The sequence below is a fragment of the Bos indicus genome, chromosome 15, assembly GCF_029378745.1.
Source record: "Bos indicus isolate NIAB-ARS_2022 breed Sahiwal x Tharparkar chromosome 15, NIAB-ARS_B.indTharparkar_mat_pri_1.0, whole genome shotgun sequence".
Taxonomy (NCBI): Eukaryota; Metazoa; Chordata; class Mammalia; order Artiodactyla; family Bovidae; genus Bos; species Bos indicus.
The window spans coordinates 35,964,367-35,984,823 of record NC_091774.1 but is presented as its reverse complement, the minus strand read 5'-3'; the positions used below and the strand labels follow the sequence as shown (position 1 = coordinate 35,984,823).

The window sequence follows — 20,457 nt, the reverse complement described above, 5'->3', positions numbered from 1 at the left end:
TGACAGAGCTGAACCCCTCAGGTGACCTGTGATGGACATGGAGTGAAAGTGAGAAATAAACCTTAATTGCTCTAAGTCACTGAGATATTGTTTGTTGTTGCTGTTACCACAGCAGAGCCTAGGCCATCCTGACTGATTCTGTATTACTGACGCAGAAACTAGAACACTCAGAGTTCACGTCCTCTGGGTCTGCCAGATCATGGCTTTCATTTTATTTCTCTTCTCCAAGTTTCTAATCTGTAAGATGGAAAACAATCTTTTGGTGGGCATGTGCCTGGTACACCAAACAGCTCTGGTAAGCCCCACCTGCCAGCGGTCGGGAAGATGGGTTATCTGTTCACATCAGTAATGCTTTAAAGGAAGTCAGCATGGAGAATTGTTTTCTTCCTACAGGAGAGAGGATCCCAAGATTACCTGACTAAAATCCAAGATTACCTAAGATTGCCACTGTAGCCCAAAGAATGATGGGTTATCTGAAGGAGACTTAAGGATGAACAGAAGAATCCAGGAGTGATTTAGGGGAGATGGGAACAGCAAGTTATCTAAGTCAGTGGTTCTCAAGCATTTACCAAAATCAGAATCACCTGCAGGCTTGTTAAAACATAGTTTACAGGGATCCCACCTCCAAAACCTCTGATTCAGTAGATGTGGAGTGGGGTTTGAGAATCTCCAACAAGTTCCCAGGTGATGCTGGTTCAGATGGCTCTAGAAGGATTCACTCCAAAAAACCAGGGTGGAGGCTCTGATAAGAGAAGTCAATGTGACCTTAACGGATCCTCTTTGGAGAAGGAAAAGAAAAGAGCCAGTTTTTCTTTTCTACCAATATATTAATCTGAGAGCTGATATAAAGGACACAAATGGTCTCCTTGGTCTTTTTTTTTTTTTCTCTCACCACATATCACACTACACAACAAAATTAAGCTCCTCCAAGGGAATAAAGCAGAAATTGTATTCGTTAGCACAGTTTTTAAAAGGAATGGTTTCTGTGAAGGGAAATCATGCCTCACTCACCCTTGGGAGCTCCCCCAGGATTTACCTGGAGGTAAAGTCAAGTCTATTTCAGGAGGAAGCAATTTGGATAATTGGCTGCAATGTCCCTCTCCAACCTTATCTCCTTCACAAACCTCCACTACAAGTCAATCTTCTTGACAAGGCTGGTCACACTTGACCCTCACACACACGCATGCTTATCTTCTCTTATCTAAATCCTGCCCCTTCCTCCACGTTAGGACCAGACACTTCAAGAAAATCTTCCCTCTCTTTAGTCACCATTACAGACAATCAATCACCAAATCCTGTCAATTTTACCTCCCAAGTAGCTCCAGAATCCACTTGGTGCTCTTCATTTTTCACTCTAACTCACCTCATATGGAGTCCCCATGCTCTCCCCTCTTGGTCTTTGAATAACCTTGACTGGACAGATCTCAAAGGCCTTCCACGATCCCCAAGGCCTAAGCCAGGTTAGAACCCTCATTTACCAACTTCCACTGAACCCTGTGTTCCCTCTGTCCGGAATATTTGTCACATTTGTGATCTCGTGCCATTATCTTCCCTGCTCAATCGTAAGCTCTTCACAGACAGGACCACATCCGCCCTGTGTGCCGCTGTCATTGCGCAGTCTGGCAGTGCCCCTGATGTAGGCACCCACTAAGTATCCAGGGAATAAGAGCAGTAGTCACCACATCAGTCTACAGAAACCCTCCCTTCCTCTCAATGCCTAAAGCACATTCTGTTTGCTTCAAGGAAATGTCTGACCATATAGTTGTACCCATCATCTGAGATAAGCAAGCACCCCTTATGACATCCAGGAAATGAGATCTAGAGGGAAAAACTGACCTTTCAAAAGAAGGAATGTCTTTTCCTTGGAAACTGGATGGGACTGAGATTAGCTGTGGAGATATTTTGGTAGGATAAAGAGGCCACCTCCTCAGAAGTAGTCAGGGGATAAAGTCTTCTGTTAACAAGGAGGAAAAGGATGTGTGTGACAGAGGTGTTTAGTGATGGAAAATGTGCGTTTCTCCAGAAGCTCTTATTAAGCCTGGTAACTTCTCAAGCTAAGTGTTCTGATGGATTCTACCAGACCTTTAATAACGACAGGCGCCTGTGTCTCTCAGATGCCTAAGGACTAGGGGCTGAACTCAATGACCTCCCTAAAGCCTCTGACCTTCAGGATTCTATAAACAAACTCATTCCAAGCTGGAATTCAGAGAATCCACATTCTGACTTTGTCTTTACACAGCAGTTCTTTTTTGATGTAGGAGATAAGATAATCTTTACCTTGTACCCACTCTTTCTCTAGTAGTATTAATGCTTTCAAAATCAGACATCCCTCCTACCTGCTACAAGCCCCACAGTCTGGCTGTCATGTCCTGTGGGTCACCAGCACCAAAATAATTGAGCAAACAGTTTCTGACTAGGGAAAGGCTTAGACTTGACCAAAGAGATCAGGCTGCGGTGACATCCTGGCTTTTCTACTGCTAGCCAGGCAATCTGGGGCAAGTGACATGACTTTTTCGGGTCTTAATATCTTTCCCTCTAAAATGATGATGATGGTCTACCTCTCAGGATTATTATATTAAATGAGATATGCACAGAAAATCCCCCCCACAGAGTAGCATGCAGGGAATGCCAGTATGATTATAATTACAGATTTCTGGTTTTAAAAGTTTTGTTGGATAATGATTCTAAGCTGAAAACACTGAGATGAAAACACTGAGATGAAATAATATGTTTAGAATTAGCTTCAAAATAATCCAGGGGTGAGGGGGAGGATATAGACAAAATAAAATCAGCCATGTTTTAGAAACTGTTGAAGATAGATAATGAATATATCAGATGATTTATTATTGTTTCTCTCTACTTTTGTATATATTTGAAGTTTTCTACCTTAATTTATAAGTGTAAGTACTACAAGGGCAAAACATTGTAAAAATATAAATACTGATAATATAAGATTACATTTGAACATATCTAAGTGACGAAACAGAAGAAAATTGATTTGAAGGGGAGAAAAAAATACTCTTGGAAATTCCCTCCCGGTCCAGTGGTAAGGACTCTGCATTTTCACTGCTAAGGGCTCCGGTTCAATCCCTGGTCAGGGAACTAAGATCCCACAAGCCGTGTGGTGTGGCCAAATATATATATACATATATATGGGCTTCCTGGGTGGCACTAGGGGTAAACAACCCGCCTGCCAATGCAAGAGATATAAGACACACAAGGTCGATCCCTGGGTTGGGAAGATCCGCTGGAGGAGGGGGTGGCAACCCACTCCAGTATTCTTGCCTGGAGAATCCCATGGACAGAGGAGCTTGGCAGGCTGCAGTCCACAGGGCTGCACAGCCAGATATGACTGAAGTGACTTAGCACGCATGCATGCACACATATATATGCATATATATAGGGAAAAAAAGAAAGAAAAACCCTTAAAGCCAATGTCTCTATTAGTTTCTCAGACAGAACTGTATTCTTCAAACAGAGCTGTCTCTAGTGATCAGAATGAAACACAGACACTTGTACATATTTCTCTGCCTTCATTTTTGGGAGAACACATCCCCAAAATGTGTGCATGGGCTGTACATGACAAGCCCTGGGTGGTAGAACCTGCCTCTGAGCACCCAGAAGCCCTGCTGAAACGGGGCTGAGGAGCAAGAAGCTCCTGTGTTAGAAAAGCAAGCACCAAGGACTCAAAATGTTCAGGGACAAAGGGTGCCACCAGCCCTCCTCTCTTCTAAGCCCTGGCTTTGGGCTCCTATGCGAGGCTTCCTCAGAGGCTATACTCACAGTACTTTCAACAACAGGAGAGAGGGTCCTCTCAGAGAATAACTAGTGTGTAAGGTGATACTTGAGGGGAAAGGGAACTTTGAAGAGGCTCTGACAATACTCATCACAGCACACCCCCCTATCATCTCCCCCCTTCCACATCTACCCGCTGAGAGAAGTCTAGAGACTGAAAAACAAAATTCTTGAGTTTTACCTTGAAGCAAACAATCCACTCCAAGCCCCTATGTCTGAGAGAGAAAATAGCCCAACAAGCTTTGTTTTGAGCAAATGCCTTTAAGTTCCCAAGCTGTGCCTGAAAAAGGAGAATACACAAATGTACTTACTCTTCTTCTTGAAGAATAAATTCACTATTTTCTGGAGAAAACTGCCCACTCACAGGATGCCTGAAGGCTGTGGTCTGCTGGTTATGGCTAAAAAGAAAAAGAGAGAGATAATGAATGAGAAGTCATGTGAGTGGAAAGGCTCACAGACACAACAGGTCAGTGATGTCTGAAGACCCCTGCTCATCGCAGACTCCTCCCAGGGTGAGCCCGCCGGCCTTGCCTTGGAGAGACACTCTGTCAGAATCCAGCTGCATTTAAAAACCAAAAACCTCCAGCTCAGGTGCCAAAGCCCACTAAAGACATACAGGGGTTTCAACTGTAGGCAAGTCTTGCCCCCAAGACAACACTGGATCTTAGAGAGACAGTCCATGAAGTGCTTACTCCTACAGACTGACTCCACTCCTACAAAGTGACTCGCTCAGCAAAAAGTTACTTTAAGACGGCACGAGCTGAGAACAAGAATGAAGGAAAGCAGACGGCACTTTCAACAGCTTCCGAAACCCACGAAGCAGGGCAAGAATTCTAAGAATTAACACCCACCCAGAAAAATCTATCTTCTTAAAATTCTTCTCCCTACTACAGAATGTCTTCACTTCAGTGATGGGATATAAATGTATGGGCATGTCTCTGCAACATGACCTGTACAATTTCAACACTGTGCAGTTTCTATCACCCTTTTGATGTGAGGAGGGATCAGCTTCCACGCCGAGTTGACAGACACAACCAGAGTGTGTAGGTGTTTTGTGTATTCATAAAGGCTGCCTGCTTCTTTGAAAGAAGAGGGAGTTGGCTTTAGAGGCTGCTGTTCTGCTCCATGAATAAACTAATCTAACCTCTTTTTTTCTTTAAAGAATATGATTTATGTTAAAATGTTTTTCTCAACTGCAAAATCATAGTTATTTTAGACATTTTAGAAACTATAGAAAGAAAAAAAGTCACCTGTGATCTCACTACCCAGACATATACATCTGGGTATCTTCTCTTTCCTAGCTTTTCTTTTTTCCTTTAAATCATTTTATTCTTTTTAATGTGATTTTACTGTATTTAGAAATCTGTATCCTGCTTTCTTCACATCCAATTAACACAAAAAATTTCCTATGTAATTAAGACGTCTTCATTTGAAATAGGTGAATAATAGTCTTACTTAAGTGTAAAATTTTTTTTCATATAATTGTTCAAAAAATGTTTACTGGCCATCTGTGTGCCAGGTGCTGTCTTAGGTCCTAGAGATACAAAGTGAACAAAAAAGTCCTTACACCATGATGCTTACATTCTAGAAAGATTTACATTCTTCTAATGCTGGACATTTTAGGTGCTTCCCCTATCCCACTCCCCATTATTAATAGTCAATATATCTTTCCATATATGGGCTTTATCTGCAATTCAAATTATTTCCTTGGGTTAAAGTCCCAGAAATAAAATTACTAAACAAAGGGCATGGTCATTTTTTTAAGGCTCCTAATACAGACAGTTAAAATGCTTTTACTGTCAGAGTCAATATATCATCTTAGTTCGATAGTGTTGTTAAGATATCAGTCCCATCTCCAAATTGAGCCCTGACTCACCCCAGACATTAGTAGGTTTAAATGAGCATAGCATAAAGGTTAAAAAAGAAAAAAAATATCTCTAAGCCCAAGTCTGTCTTACTGTGCCTGGGGCCATCAGGGCATCCTGCACTGGGGTGTCTGGGTAAGGCTGGCACTGAGGTCTGAGCAGCCGGAATCCTAATGAGCCAGATGTGAAGCAGGCAGAGCCATCAGGCCAGGCTGCTCCCTGGCCCTGCGACCGAACACTACCCCTGGCACCCTCTCAACCCTCCCAACCGCCACCAGCCTCCAAATTCTCAGCTCCTGGTTCCAGGCAAAGCCCTTGGAATTCCATGACCTCATCTGGCTGGCAGCAAGCTGTTCTTCCCAAAAAAAGCAGAGTTAAGGCATGAGCATCTAAATAAGGGTGAGAAGCAAGCCCCCTTGACATCTATTTCAGAAATCTTTGTATTGCGTTCACAGGCTAGGCTTGATTTATACCAGTTTATTTTAGTCATCTCCATTCACCCTAAAGAAGTCCCTAAACATAAGACATCTGAAAAACACCATGGAATTTGAAAACACAAACTCTAACTTAAACCTGCCTCATTTCTTTCTGGAGAAAAAACACTGTTCTGCTCATAATGGGAATAACAATAATTCCCATTCACTATTACCTCTAAAAAAGTCTTTTCTTACATAACTTAGCTATTAGTACCATCAACTCCTGCTTTATGAATGAGGAAATGGCTCAGAGAAGTTAAGTGACTTGCTCAAGATAACTTCGTCACTAAGCAATAAGACTGGGACATGAATCCAGGTCTTCTATATCTAAATTTGATGCTCTTTGCATAACAACCTGCTGTCCCCTTTCCTCAGAAGTCCGCGGGGCTGGCAGCCTCCTAGGCATGATCAGAAGTCCCTAAAAACAAAGCATGTGAAACAACATCTACTGCTATTCCCTCTCTCTCCCCACCCGCTTCCTTCCTCTCAGCCCGGGGCCAAGCTTCTGAATGACAACACCTGTGTGGCACTCAGCACCCCAAAGCCACCCCCAGTCAGCCTTTGGTCCTATCACAAGGTCAGCCTGGTGAATTTCTGGCTGCTGCTGCTACTGCTAAGTCGCTTCAGTCGTGTCCGACTCTGTGCGACCCCATAGATGGCAGCCCACCAGGCTCCGCCGTCCCTGGGATTCTCCAGGCAAGAACACTGGAGTGGGTTGCCATTTCCTTCTCCAATGCATGAAAGTGAAAAGTGAAAATGAAGTCGCTCAGTCGTGCCCGACTCTTAGCGACCCCATGGGCTGCAGCCCACCAGGCTCCTCCATCCATGGGATTTTCCAGGCAAGAGTACTGGAGTAGGGTGCCATTGCCTGAGGGAGGCAAAGAGCAAAACTTCTCTGTACCTGGAGCAGCATTCAGCAAAGACTTCATAAACACTGTACAACTAGAACACCAACTCCTAGCTAGGCTCCCTACGCTCAACGTGTACCAATTTAAATAGGCCCAGACTCTCGGGTAAACGAATCCTGAGCTGGAAGATGTGGTCACTATGAAGATTTTCACATTCTAACATAAGAAGAAAGATAGTTTTTTAAAGTGGACAAAAATATAGCTGTCATTTGATCAGGCCTTAGAGGGAGCTCCCCAACCTTTCTTCCCTAATACGGATGCTGCCCTTTTTGCCAAAAATAATTATCAACCACTGCACCATTACCACCATTTCCTGCACTTACATGGAGTTTTAAGTGTGGTCACATTCATCATAGTATTTGACCCGCCTAAGTACCTACTGAGGTAGACAGCACAGATATTTTTATTTCTATATCACGCATAAGGAAATGAAGATCTGGGTTATGGGATGTTACTGGATCACTAAATTAAAAAAAAAAAAAAAAGAGGATTCAATACATCTGAGAAAAGAGATGAATCAAAGTACTGCCTCCTAAATACTAAGGTCTTAAAATTTGATGATTTCTGATTAAACCTGCCCAGCCTGCTTATGGCAGAGCTTCTGGTTCAGCACTTTTTGAGCAAAGAAGAGTTAGGTCCTTGAACTATTTCATTTAATCTGCCTGAACACCCAACAGGGCAGGCTGTGTTTCATTAGAGCAAACCACAGGTAAGGAAAGGCCCAGAAAGAGTAAATGACGTGCCCTCAACAGTCAACTCCTGTGTTCCTGCCACCCTTCTGATGTCTTTATACCACTCCAGGCTCACCCTCACGAAATGGAGGTTACCTACTGAATGCTGGATCCCCACACCCATTTGGAGACCACAGGGTCCTTGGGCTTTACCTGCTGTCCTTGACCCCTCAGCCAAAACTCCAAGCTTGCTCCATTTCATGATTTTTTATTTTCTAAAACCCATGACGAATCTCATGTCCTATCACCTTGTCTTAAGACACAGTTAGCAAGCACAGACAAATCCCCTGAAATACCTGTTCTTAAACCTGAATTGCCACCTTGCTCCCCGGCAGTGATGGAGATGGCCCGGCCAGGAGCCAGGTGGCTGGTTTCAATGGAGCCCAGAAACTCTCTTCCCTCCATACAAGGGCTTCTGTTGCTCTTCAGAAAGTTACTCAGCAAGTGAGATAGAACACAGCCTAGCCTTTATTCTCAAATCCCACTCTTCCTCCCAGGAACAGTCGTCCAGGTTGATTAGCAGCCAGTGTTGCCTGAGAGAGGACCAGGGAGCACGGGTGGAAGGTGGCAGGGAAGGACAGTCCCCGTACAGGCGGGCCATGGGTAACCATCCACGTAAACATGCAGGTCTTCACAAGCCCTGGGCTGGAAGGACTTGGGCTCAGTCCTAAAGAAGTCTGACAGCCAATGCAGGAGACATAAGAGAACAGAGTGAGGACCAGGGAGAACTGCAGGCTGATCTGAGCTCAGTAGAAGGAAGAGCCCACCACAGACAGGGCGAGTAAAAGGTAAATGAGTCATACAGCTTCTTGCAATGTTTTTCCAAGTTTAATCTTCCATTCATACAGATTTTGACTATAATGTGAACAATGACTCTGGCTGGTTAAACATAAAGGTTCCAATTTAGCACGGCCATCCTTTTCGGCATGGATAGAAGTTCTAGGAGTTTATGTGAATGGTGCCCAAGAGTGGGGGTCGGACTAGCCTGATAAATCTACTTTTCTGCCAGTGGTGGTATTGGTATGCTGAGAGTGTGACAGATCTGCTCTGTCAGCACCAGCTCTTATCTGGCCCCTGCTGTAAAGAGGAGAAGAAACAGCTTAAAATGTAAGGAAAGTATCCGGCCTCAGAGTTCAGAGGGACTCTATCAAGGCTCTCTTCTCATTGGTATGCTCAGCAGCAGTTCCACTCTGGCCCTTCTGGCTCCTCAACACAGCTCCCAGATTACTGTAAAAGGGTCACCCTGCAGACCTCAAGCCACGGTCAGCACTGCCTCCAGGCTTGTTAAGGCCCTTACTATCTTTGTTCTAAATCCCAGTGTCTCCAGGAAACCACGGCTCCGGGTCACAAAATAGTGCTCCTAGTTAGGTCCCCGAATTGATAATACAAACTCCAAAAATGTTAAGAAACTGCCTCCCTGCCTTCAGCTCCCATTTGGGCTGGGCTGCAGAGTAAAGACGTAAGGGCCAAGAGTCCCGATGGCATCTCTACACTCCCTCAACATTTCTCAGGCAGCTTTTGTTCTCTTTTACTTAACACTTTTACAGAATTGCTCATTTAGTACAAAGTGTCACTGCTATTCATGTGGCATTTCCTAAGGGGGGCTTAGGAGGTTACTGATGTGGTCTCTGGAGCTTGCACTGTTTTGAAAATGTCAAGCAGCTCTCTGCACACTAGCATGACTCTGACAGGCCCTTCTTCCAGAAACACGGGAAGCAGGCCTTGACAAGCCAACAGATAGTCCCCGTTCTCTCTCCAAGTGAGTGCCATCAACCTCCTTCAATATCCACCCTGGGCACCACATCAGTCCAGAGTCCTGGGGTCAGAAGATCTGGGTATAAACCAGAACAAGCCACCTCAGGTCTCTGAGCCTCAGTTCTTCCATTTACACACAGGGAAAGGTTGTTGTGAGGATATATGAAAGGGCATCACACAATGCCTGGCATACAGAAGGTACTCAATTAACATCCATTGAACCTGGCTGTGTCTTGACAATGGCGGTAACTAACAGGCATCTAAACTGGAATAGGGCAAAACCAGAACAAGTCTCCTCGCCTCACTCCCACCAAACCCAATAATCTTCCCTCCAGGTTTCCCTTTGTCCACTAACAGCATCACTACTCAACAACCTAGGAGGCATCCTCCACTCCTACCTTAACCTCCACATGTCATATATTAGCAAGTCCTGCTGTCTCCATCTAGAAAACATACTCTGAATCATACACTTCCTTCCATGTCTACAGCCACACCCTAGTCATCACAGCAGCCACCTAACTGCTCTTCCTGCTTCCACTCTGGCCTCTATACCATCCATCATCCTCACTGAAAGCCTGATGGATCTTTTAAAATGTCAGATAACACACACTTCCCCTTTAAACCATACAACAGCTCCACATCACCCATAGACTTAAAATTCAAGCTCCTTACCTTGGCTTCCAAGACCCCAGGTGATCTGGCCCCTGCCTAGCCCCATCCTTTTCCTACACCACTCTCCTTCTTCCCTACCCTGCTCCAGCCACACTCATCGCCTTTCTGCTCCCTGAACACCAAGCTCTTTCCTACTTAACAACTTTGTACTGGATGCTCTTTCCCCTGTACTTAACTGGTTCCTTGCCATTCAGCAGAATTATCATCTCAGAGCCCTTCCCAACCACCCACTGAAGTAGTAGCTCCCAGTCATATCACATCATCCTATTTTAATTATTACTAACTGTTATTTTTCTTACTGATGATCATCAGTATCCCTGACTAATGGTATATTCCAGGAGAGTAAGGACCTTGCCTGTCTTTTTACTGCTATTATCAGCCCATAACAGAGTCCAGCTCTGTTATACGTGCTGAATGAATGAATGAGAAATAATGACTAAGGAAACTCCTACTTTAAAGTGAGGTCATGCCTCCAAATAGGCTAGCTAACCTTATAGAAGTTTGGACTCGGGTCACAAAACGACAAGAACTTGAAGGGTCGTAAGCCATCCGAAGGCAGTGGCTTCTGCTCTTACTACCTGAGGAAGGATGCATCAGAGACCAGCATGCTAAAATCGCTTCATCCTTGGCTCTCTCCCAACTGTGTTACAATATAATTTGGAGAAATTAACCCTCCCCTGCAACCCCCTCTACCACCCCTGCAAAGGAGAAGGAAGAACACTCAGCAGAGAGAATCAAAGCGTGGAATGCAAACACCCTGGAGGCAATTACTAGGTGATTAAAAACACAGAGGAGGACAATACAAACATCACCTGTATCTCCTTTTTGTGAACTGGGAGATTATTTGGTGTGAAACCTGCAATTTGGTGATGATTATACACTCTCACATTGCTTTCTACTATTTCATCGGTGTTTGCTCTCCTCCCCCTCTCCCCTAGCCCAAGTAAGATCCTAAGTTAACCGCAGGGCTGGGAACAGTTCTTCACTGATTTCTAATGTATCCCCCACAGCACAGAACAGCAATGCCATGGAGCAGGCTCTTGAACTCTTTTATCTCACCAGCCAGAGCACAAACTCACACCACCTTCAGGAAGAGGCTGTGCAGAACCCATCTCACTTTCTGATTTCAGCAGCCCAACGTATCACACATGCCCCAGAGAGAGTGGGGGAGGCTGGGGCCCCCAGGCCCTGATGAAGATCCTACACCCAGGCTGGGAGAGTCCACCAGCCCTGGGGAGTGTGGCACAGACCAAGGAAGGGCCTTCCCCATCCCCACGATGTCCATGCTTGACTCACACCCAGCTAGGCAGAGACATGAAATTCAGCCAACCCTCAGACCCAACACCCTGAGGGGTAGTCAGGACCCGCTCTCCTCACCTAAAAGTGCCAAAGGGGGCTAAGCCCAGCGCAGACAGAGCTGGGCTCAAGGGAGTCACAAAATTAATGGAGTGAACTGAAAGCTCTCAAATCTTGCAAGAGGGAGGGGTTTCCTTCCCAAATACTGATTTTAACAGACTGAAGTCTTCTGGCAAAATTTGAAAAGTTCTGTATTTCATTAGGCTCTCCAAGTGTTTTCAGATGCATTCAGTAGCCAATTCATTTCATAAATTACCTCTTCTGACCCAGTACCCCACACTGCAAGCCTCTCTTCTCCCAGAGCCCCCACATGGGGCTCCAATACTTAGGACTGCTGGTTTAATAGGAAGTTTTAATTGTGGCTCCACAGGACTTCAATAACCATGAAAAGACTAAAGTCCAACTCCTGACTGAATGAAGAAATCAAACCCAGATTGCTTCCCTCTTTTTTTTTTTAAAGCAAGTTGGCAGAGAAGCAATGTAATGGGAGTGAAGAGACCAGTTCTGTTACTACCAACTAGCAAACATACAGTCTTGCTGGGTTTTAGTTTCCTCATCAGTCCAATGATGGGGTTAGACCCTCCACCTGGAGAAGCCACCTGAGGCCTCCAAAGCATGAACCCCAGGTTATTCAGAGTCGTACACGCTGGAGTTCAAACCCCAGCTCTGCCGCACACTGGAGGTGTACGACCTTGAAGGAGTTAAAGACCTTTCTGAGCGTGTTGGTTTCTTTATCTGTAAAGAGGAGCCAACTCCAATTCTGCGAGACTGTTAAAAAGAGCACTCACACTGATAATGTGCCTGCCCCAGAGCAGACACTCAACCTTCAGTTCCTGTCATATTTTTCTTTTGCTAGCTCTAAATCTCCACTCTAACAGAGTTGTTTTGTCTTTTCTATTTTACAAGCTTCAGTATTATTAGCCTGGCTAAAGAACACTTTTTTTTCCCTTTGAGTTAAGGCAAAACACTCAGCCTCCTGTTTAAACTTAAACTCCCTTGCCAAGCCAAGTAGTTTAAGATCAATAAGCACATTCCTTGAGCCACACTTCTGTCCTTCACTGGTTGGAGCCCTATGGTTCAGAAAAAAGTGAACGTTAGTCGCTCAGTCATGTCTTACTCTTTGCAACCCCACAGACTGTAGCCCACCAGGCTACTCTGTCCATGGAACTCTCCAGGTAAGAATACCGGAGTGGGTTCTTCGGTGGGTTCTCCATTCCCTTCTCCAGGGAGATTTTCCTGACCCAGGGATCGAACCAGGGTCTGCTACACTGCAGGCAGATTCTTTACCGTTTGAGCCACGAGGGAAGCCCTCATGGCTCAGAAAGCGCAGCCTAAGACAAAACAGCGTCCCCAGCAGGCTGTCTGAGCCAGGGACACACACTCTACAGAAGTTTCAAAACTGCACAGAAACATTTTCTACCTTAAAGAACATCCAGTTTTATGCTTCTACTTAATGCTCTTCAATAAGTCAGACTTCTCAAGTATAAAACGAGAAGGCTAAACCAGGTGATGTTTTAAAGATCCTCCAGCTGTAACATCTTAAGACGCTGAGGCTCATCTCAGACTATTGCTGGAGCCAGACTGAAATGTAACAACACTGCACATAATTGAAAACACAAAGGAAGGAGGCAGAACAGCTGTCCTCCCCAGTCTCACTTGCCAACAGAATATCTTTCGTAATGACAGCACTGAGGTGTAGTTAATACTTTTGTCCTGTTTATTCCCAATTAAACTGGATTTTTTTTTTCTTAACTGCAGGTGCTCCCAACCACTCCATCGAAAACTCCCTTTCTCTCACTCATGACTTGACTTTCACAAATCAGAATACATCACGGTAAAGTGAATCCTAGAAACCAGTACAGAACTAACCTGCTCCTGGGCTGTCGTTCTCCATGGGAAAGGCAGCAGACATGCTTGCTCTCTGCTGGGGCTCCATGCTGTGTCTTCCCAGCGTTCCCAGTTCAAGTCAGACTGGGAGAGAGGCTTGCAGCCCGCCCGCTCTATTTCAGTTTTGGTTCTGGAGCCGCTGCCTCCCAAGGTGTTACAAATCCAGCAGCCACTGGCTCCTACTCATTCATTCTCCTCCCTACCCCCTCCCCCATCCCCACCCTCCACACACACACAATCTGCAATCTGGCAGCAACGCAGGAACACACTTCCAGCTGTGAGTCACCGCCCCACTGTGGCCAAGCAGAGCACTAGCTGGGGTAAACAATGAGGCAGGCAATCTGTGTCTCCAGGCCCCATTTCTGTTCTTGGAGACCATGGGGTTGGCTGCCGCTCTGGTAAGAGGACATAAGAAATACCTCCGCTTGTGAGCCCTGGAGTCAGAATGAATTGCTCACTCAGTTCTGCTCTGCCATACTGGGGCTGAAATCAGCCCCAAAGCAGAGAGCCTTTGGTGGAGAAATGAGGGATCCTTCATCACTCTCTCTCATGATCATGGTCGGGAAGAGCCTGAGCAGTTACCAACCATCATACTCACTCCTGGTAGTAACAATCTGTGATTCTTTCATCACTGCTTGGGATGGCTACGGCCCTCTCTGCATCAATTTAACCATGTTGCTCTAACTCCCAGAGCAGGCTTGGAGAGGAGAAGGGCCAGGCAAACAAAGGCATCAAGGTGCCTCTATCCCCATGGCCTGAGACTGCGGCTCTCCACTGCCTCTAGGTGGGTCACAAGTTATGATGCAGTTGGAATATGAGCTTCACAGGGCAAGACTTCTGTCTTCACAGCTATGTTCCAATGCCTACATGGTGCCTGGCACACAGTAGGTGCTCAATAAATATTTGCTGGCTGAAGAAAAATGCAAGGGGTTTTGTTCAGAGTCTACTTGGGATGACAGTTTTACTAAAACCTGTATCCATGAGAATCATGTTTTCCCTTTTAAAAATTTCTATATCCTTCATAACTCCCACCACTGCCTGTAGGGAGTATTCTATAAATCTTTAAATGCAGAGATAAATCACTGTGAAACTGAGGAATCTTGAGCGTTAGGGCCCCTCACTTTCACCAGCCCCTTCCCAGGCACGTGCTTTCTACAACTGTATGCATTCTTAAATGAGACCTCCTGAATGTTATAAACATCAAGCTCCACAAAACAGATCTGCCGCCGTAGAATGAAAGAATGAAGGACTCACAAGCCCTCCTGACGCATTATCCTAACAAGGACATTTGAACTGACAAATCCCGTTTTAATCACAAAGGAGACAGGCTCTCAACCACCAATATATCCTAATTGATCACAAGTCAACTGCTTGTTAAAGCTGGAGTAGGATTAAAAACACAAACTCTATCCATCCAACATTTATTTAGCCCTACTATGTGTTCAGCAGAGTCTGACACGACTGAGCGACTTCACTTTCACTTTCATGCATGGGAGAAGGAAATGGCAACCCACTCCAGTGTTCTTGCCTGGAGAATCCCAGAGTGGGGGAACCTAGTGGGCTGCCGTCTATGGGGTCACACAGAGTCAAACACAACTGAAGCGACTTAGCAGCAGCAGCAGCAGCAGCATGTGTTCAGCGGTGAGAATTTCAGGATAAGACAGTGAGTAGAACATAATTATCCCCACTGAACAGGAGCTTACAGTTCAAAAGAATAAACTGATATGGTCATAAATAGATACAATGATAATATTAACCATAAATAATATAAATATTTATAACTACAGATCAGAGTGAGTACCGCAATGTAAAGTACAGCAAAGCACACCTAATTGCCAAGTGTCAATCTGCTGGGTATAACAACTCTAAAAGGTGAATCATTCTATCCCCATTTTTCAAAAGTGAATATTGAGGCCCAAGGAGGTCAAGTGCCAACCCCAAGGTCATATAGCCAGTAAATGACAAAGTCAGATTTCAAGCCCATATCACCTGACTCCAAAGTATGGGCTTATTCTTAGTGGTTACACTTCAGTCTATGGCCAGTTGCGTCACAGAATCTCCAAAATGTCTGGGGAGACACACTGTCAGTAGAGGCACAAGAACCACTTTGAGCACCAGCAAAGGCTGGCCAACCTCAAAAGCCCACGCTCCTGAGAGCTTACTCACCAGGTAGATAGCCATAACCCTTGTTCACTCACCAGGCAACATACAGGCAAGGATCAGTGACAGCTGGCTGGGAGCTGGATGAGGCCACATGAGCGGCTCCCACCTGGAGTCCTGCCTCCAAACTCCCTCATCCTTGCTGCCAGATGGATCATGCTGGAACATGGCTCTCATTCCATTACCTCCTGACACACACCCTCTCCGTGGCTCATCATCCACTAAAGCCTTCTCTACTTCCCTAGACCCTCGGCTCCTACCAAATTTAACGGTTCACCAGTCCCCAAGTCACCCCATCTTGCCCACGCCTGGGTTTTGGCTCCTGCAGTCTTCCTCCTCAATGAGTTCTGCCCAACCTTCAAGGCCCCTTCTCTTCCCAGTGGTCCTTCCTGATCACTCCAGATCACTCAGCCTTCTTCCCTCCTTGTACTCTCAGCACTGAAGTTTTACACTCGTTATATAGCAATTATACTTCCCCAAAACCCTTTTCATTTTACCTTACAAAAATTAAGTACAGTCGTCCCTTGGCATTTGTCAGCGGTTGGACCCTCCCCAATACCAAAATCCACAGATGATCATGTCCTATAAAAGGGCATAGTACGGTAAGCCCTCCTTATCTTCGGGTTCTGCATTCTTGGATACAGAGGGTCAACTGTATTCCAAGTCACAGACAAGTATAAACCAGAAAGCAGGAGATCCCTTTCTTGCCTTGAATTCAGTGTCAGTGTCAATCTCAGAGGCAACAACTTTGCCACTTTCTTATGTGTTCTTTTTGTTTTTTGCCTTTATGAAATTCTCACACATTTAAAAATATATATACACGTCATTTTAAAAAGAAATTACATAAATGGAATAAAACTGTACATATATTTCTATAACTTGCTTTTTTATGCTATGTATCTTCTATTCCTTCATATCTACATGCAAGGATGAACATAAGCAGCCCTCTCCACACACAGCTCCACTAGGATCCCCTACCAGACCAACCTATATAGAGAGATGACCCAGGAGCCCACCCCAACATGTATGAGAGGGTTCAGATTGCTTACCCGCAAACCAATCTGTTCCCGCAAATTCATTTTAGTTAAACCACACAGACCCTGATGCTGGGAAAGAGAGAAAGGAGGAGAGGGGGACAACAGAGGACGGGATGGTTGAATGGAATCACCGACTCAATAGACATGAATTTGAGCAAGCTTCAGGAGATGGTGAAGGACCCGGAAACCTGGCATGCTGCAGTCCATGGGGTTGCAAAGAGTTGGACACCACTGAGCGACTGAACAACAACAGATATTTTAAATTGAGCCCAAGTTTAACAACAGGAAATTTTCATATAAATACTCAGCCCATCCTGGTAAATCAAAATCTATGACAACACTAGGAGCCCATGAGAGGTGGGATGGCCTTCTAGTTCACTGCAGTCCCCACCACTCCCTACTGTTTCTGGATGTTGAGGGTGTATACTTAGTGCTATTTGTCATCACACCTGCATTTCTCCTTTCCCTACAGGAGAGAAGTTTCTTCGTGCCTGTATCTCAACCAGAACTAGGGAGACAAAGATAAACCAAGTGGACAGAGTAAAACGAATTAGACAGCATACATACAGTCAGCTTTTCCATTATCCACTAAGCCTCTACAGACATTTGAGTTTGCAACCCCAATCTGATTCTAGAGAAATCAGATTCTAGGGAAGCTCTTCCTCTTAGGAAGGAGGTCTGTTGTAAAGAATAAAGATTTCTTGCATAAGAACTAAAAGAAGATGGCAAAAATAAGCCAGAAAATTTCCCTCTCACAAAAAAACAGAAAAATCTTCCCAACAATAACAGCAAGTAGTCATGCCCTTAGCCTTCTCTAATTGGTCTCCTGAAAAGGTGAACCCCATGACAGTCAGCAGACTTCTTGCATAGTGTGAAAAATCCAGAGAGGCACTACCAACAGTCTGTCCCTAAAGAACTCAAAAGAGAGGTGCCAGAGACTGCAGCCCCCTATGGATATTGACAGGGGTCACTGATGGCAGAAGGGGGATCCTGAAACAGAAAACCATCTGAGCATGTGCCCCTGGAATGAGACCACAGACCTCGTTCTGTGAAACCTGAAAAATGCATGTTTCCATACGTGAACTGTGAACTTCCAGATGTTCAAGCTGGTTTTAGAAAAGGCAGAGGAACCAGAGATCAAATTGCCACCATCTGCTGGATTGTCAAAAAAGCAAAAGAGTTCCAGAAAAACATCTATTTCTGCTTTATTGACTATGCCAAAGCCTTCTCTTGAGAAACCTATATGCAGGTCAGGAAGCAACAGTTAGAACTGGACTTGGAACAACAGACTGGTTCCAAATAGGAAAAGGAGTACGTCAAGGCTGTATATTGTCACCCTGCTTATTTAACTTCTATGCAGAGTACATCATGAGAAACGCTGGGCTGGAAGAAGCACAAGCTGGAATCAAGATTGCCGGGAGAAATATCAATAACCTCAGATATACAGATGACACCACCCTTATGGCAGAAAGTGAAGAGGAACTCAAAAGCCTCTTGATGAAAGTGAAAGAGGAGAGTGGAAAAGTTGGCTTAAAGCTCAACGTTCAGAAAACTAAGATCATGGCATCTGGTCCCATCACTTCATGGCAAATAGATGGGGAAATAGTGGAAACAGTATCAGACTTTATTTATTTGGGCCCCAAAATCACTGTTGATGGTGACTGCAGCCATGAAATTAAAAGACGCTTACTCCTTGGAAGGAAAGTTATGACCAACCTAGATAGCATATTCAAAAGCAGAGATATTACTTTGCCAACAAAGGTCCGTCTAGTCAAGGCTATGGTTTTTCCAGTGGTCATGTATGAATGCGAGAGTTGGACTGTGAAGAAGGCTGAGCGCCAAAGAATTGATGCTTTTGAAGTGTGGTGTTGGAGAAGACTCTCGAGAGTCCCTTGGACTGCAAGGAGATCCAATCAGTCCATTCTGAAGATCAGTCCTGGGTGTTCATTGGAAGGACTGATGCTAAAGCTGAAACTCCAATACTTTGGCCACCTCATGCAAAGAGTTGACTCAATGGAAAAGACTCTGATGCTGGGAGGGACTGGGGGCAGGAGAAGGGGATGACAGAGGATGAGATGGCTGGATGGCATCACCGACTCAATGCGCATTGAGTTTGAGTGAACTCTGGGAGTTGGTGATGGACAGGGAGGCCTGGTGTGCTGCAATTCATGGGGTTGAAAAGAGGAGGACACGACTGAGCGACTGAACTGATGATGTTTCAAGCATAGGCCCCGAAGTCCAGGCCTCATAGCCGTCTGTATCACAGACAAGGAAACTGCTCCAGAAAGCAACTTTGAAACATTGCCACCATCTTTTAAAAGTAACTGCTTGGGACTTCCCTGGTGGTCCAGTGGCTAAGACTCCATGCTTTCAATGCAGAGGTCACAGGTTCAACCCCTGGTTGAGGAACTAAGATCCCACAAGCCATGTGACAAGGTGAGAAGAAACTGCTTCTGGGTTGGGGTGAGGAAAGAAATAGGTAAGGGAGATTAAGAGATACAAACTTCCACTTGCAAAATGAATGAGTCATGGGAATGAAATGTACAGCATGGGGAACGCAGTCAATAAGTAACTAATTCCTTTATATGGTGACATACTCTAATCACACTTATCCTGGTGATCATTTTGAGATAGAAAAAAACCAGTACTTTGTGTAAGAGGAACAGGCATAGCACTGTAGGTCAGTTATACTTCAAAAACAAACAAAATATAAAACAAACCCACAGAAAAATAGATCAGATTTGTGGTTACCAGAGGTGAGGGTGGGGTGGTAAAGGTAGGGGCTGGGTGAGATGAGGGAGGGGGAATTGGAGGAAAGTACTACAAACTTCCAGTTATAAGGCAAGTAAGTACTAAAGATATAATGTGTTGTTTTTGTTGTTCAGTTGCCAAGTCGCGTCCGACTCTTCGTGACTGCAGCATGCCAGGCCTCCCGTTTCTCACTGTCTCCCAGAGAATCGGTAATGCCATCCCACCATCTCATCTTCTGTCACCCTCTTCTCCTTCTGCCTTCAATCTTTCCCAACATCAGGGTCTTTTCCAAGGAGTCAGCTGTTAGTATCAGGTGGCCAAAGTATTGGAATTTCAGCTTCAGCATCATTTCTTCCAAAGAGTAGTCACAGTTGATTTCCTTTAAGGTTGACTAGTTTGATCTCCTTGCTTTCCAAGGGATTCTCAGGAGTCTTCTCCAGCACCACAGTTCGAAAGCATCAATTCTTCGGCGCTCTGCCTTTTTTATTGTCCAGGTCCACATCCGTACGTGACTACTGGAAAGACCATGGCCTTGACTATACACACCTCTGTCACCTAAGTGATGTCTCCGCTTTTTAACACACTGTCTAGGTTTGTCATCGCTTTCCTGCCAAGAAGCAATCGTCTTCTGATTTCATGGCTACAGTCACCATCCGCAGTGATTTTAGAGCCCAACTTGATAAATATAATTAGCACTGCCGTATGTTATATATGAAACTTGTTAAGAGTAAATCCTAACAGCTCTCGTTGTAATTTTTTTTCTGTTTCTCTAATTTGTATCTAGACAAGATGACGGATGTTCACTAAACTTACTGGGATAATCATTTCATGATGAATGTAAGTCAAGTCATTATGCTGCACACCTTATAGAGTGCTATATGTCAATTATATCTCAATACAACTGGAATATAAATAAAAATAACTGCTTCTGAGAGGCACACTCAGGGGGAATCTTTTTAAAAATATTTATTAATATATTTGGGTGCATCGAGTCTTACTTGCAGCATGCAGGATCTTCTACTTAATTGCCCCGAGCAATGTGGGATCTTAGTTCCCTGACCAAG

At 44.8% G+C, this 20,457-nt stretch overlaps 1 protein-coding gene across 9 annotated transcripts in view; it reads right to left on the bottom strand.

Annotated features, from left to right (window-relative positions):
• Window positions 1–20,457, bottom strand: part of PLEKHA7 (pleckstrin homology domain containing A7) — a 228,671-nt gene that overhangs the window by 85,221 nt on the left and 122,993 nt on the right. For 8 of the 9 annotated variants that reach the window (XR_011570851.1, XM_070803588.1, XM_070803589.1 and 5 more), the window contains one exon: window positions 4,107–4,193. Coding sequence is in view for 6 of the 9 variants with exons in the window: in XM_070803588.1 (XP_070659689.1) it covers window positions 4,107–4,193 (87 nt within the window). In the remaining 3 variants the exon portion in view is untranslated. Of the gene's footprint in view, window positions 1–4,106; window positions 4,194–13,427; window positions 13,630–20,457 lie in introns of those variants that run through there. The other variant, XM_019974600.2, reaches the window with a different exon arrangement.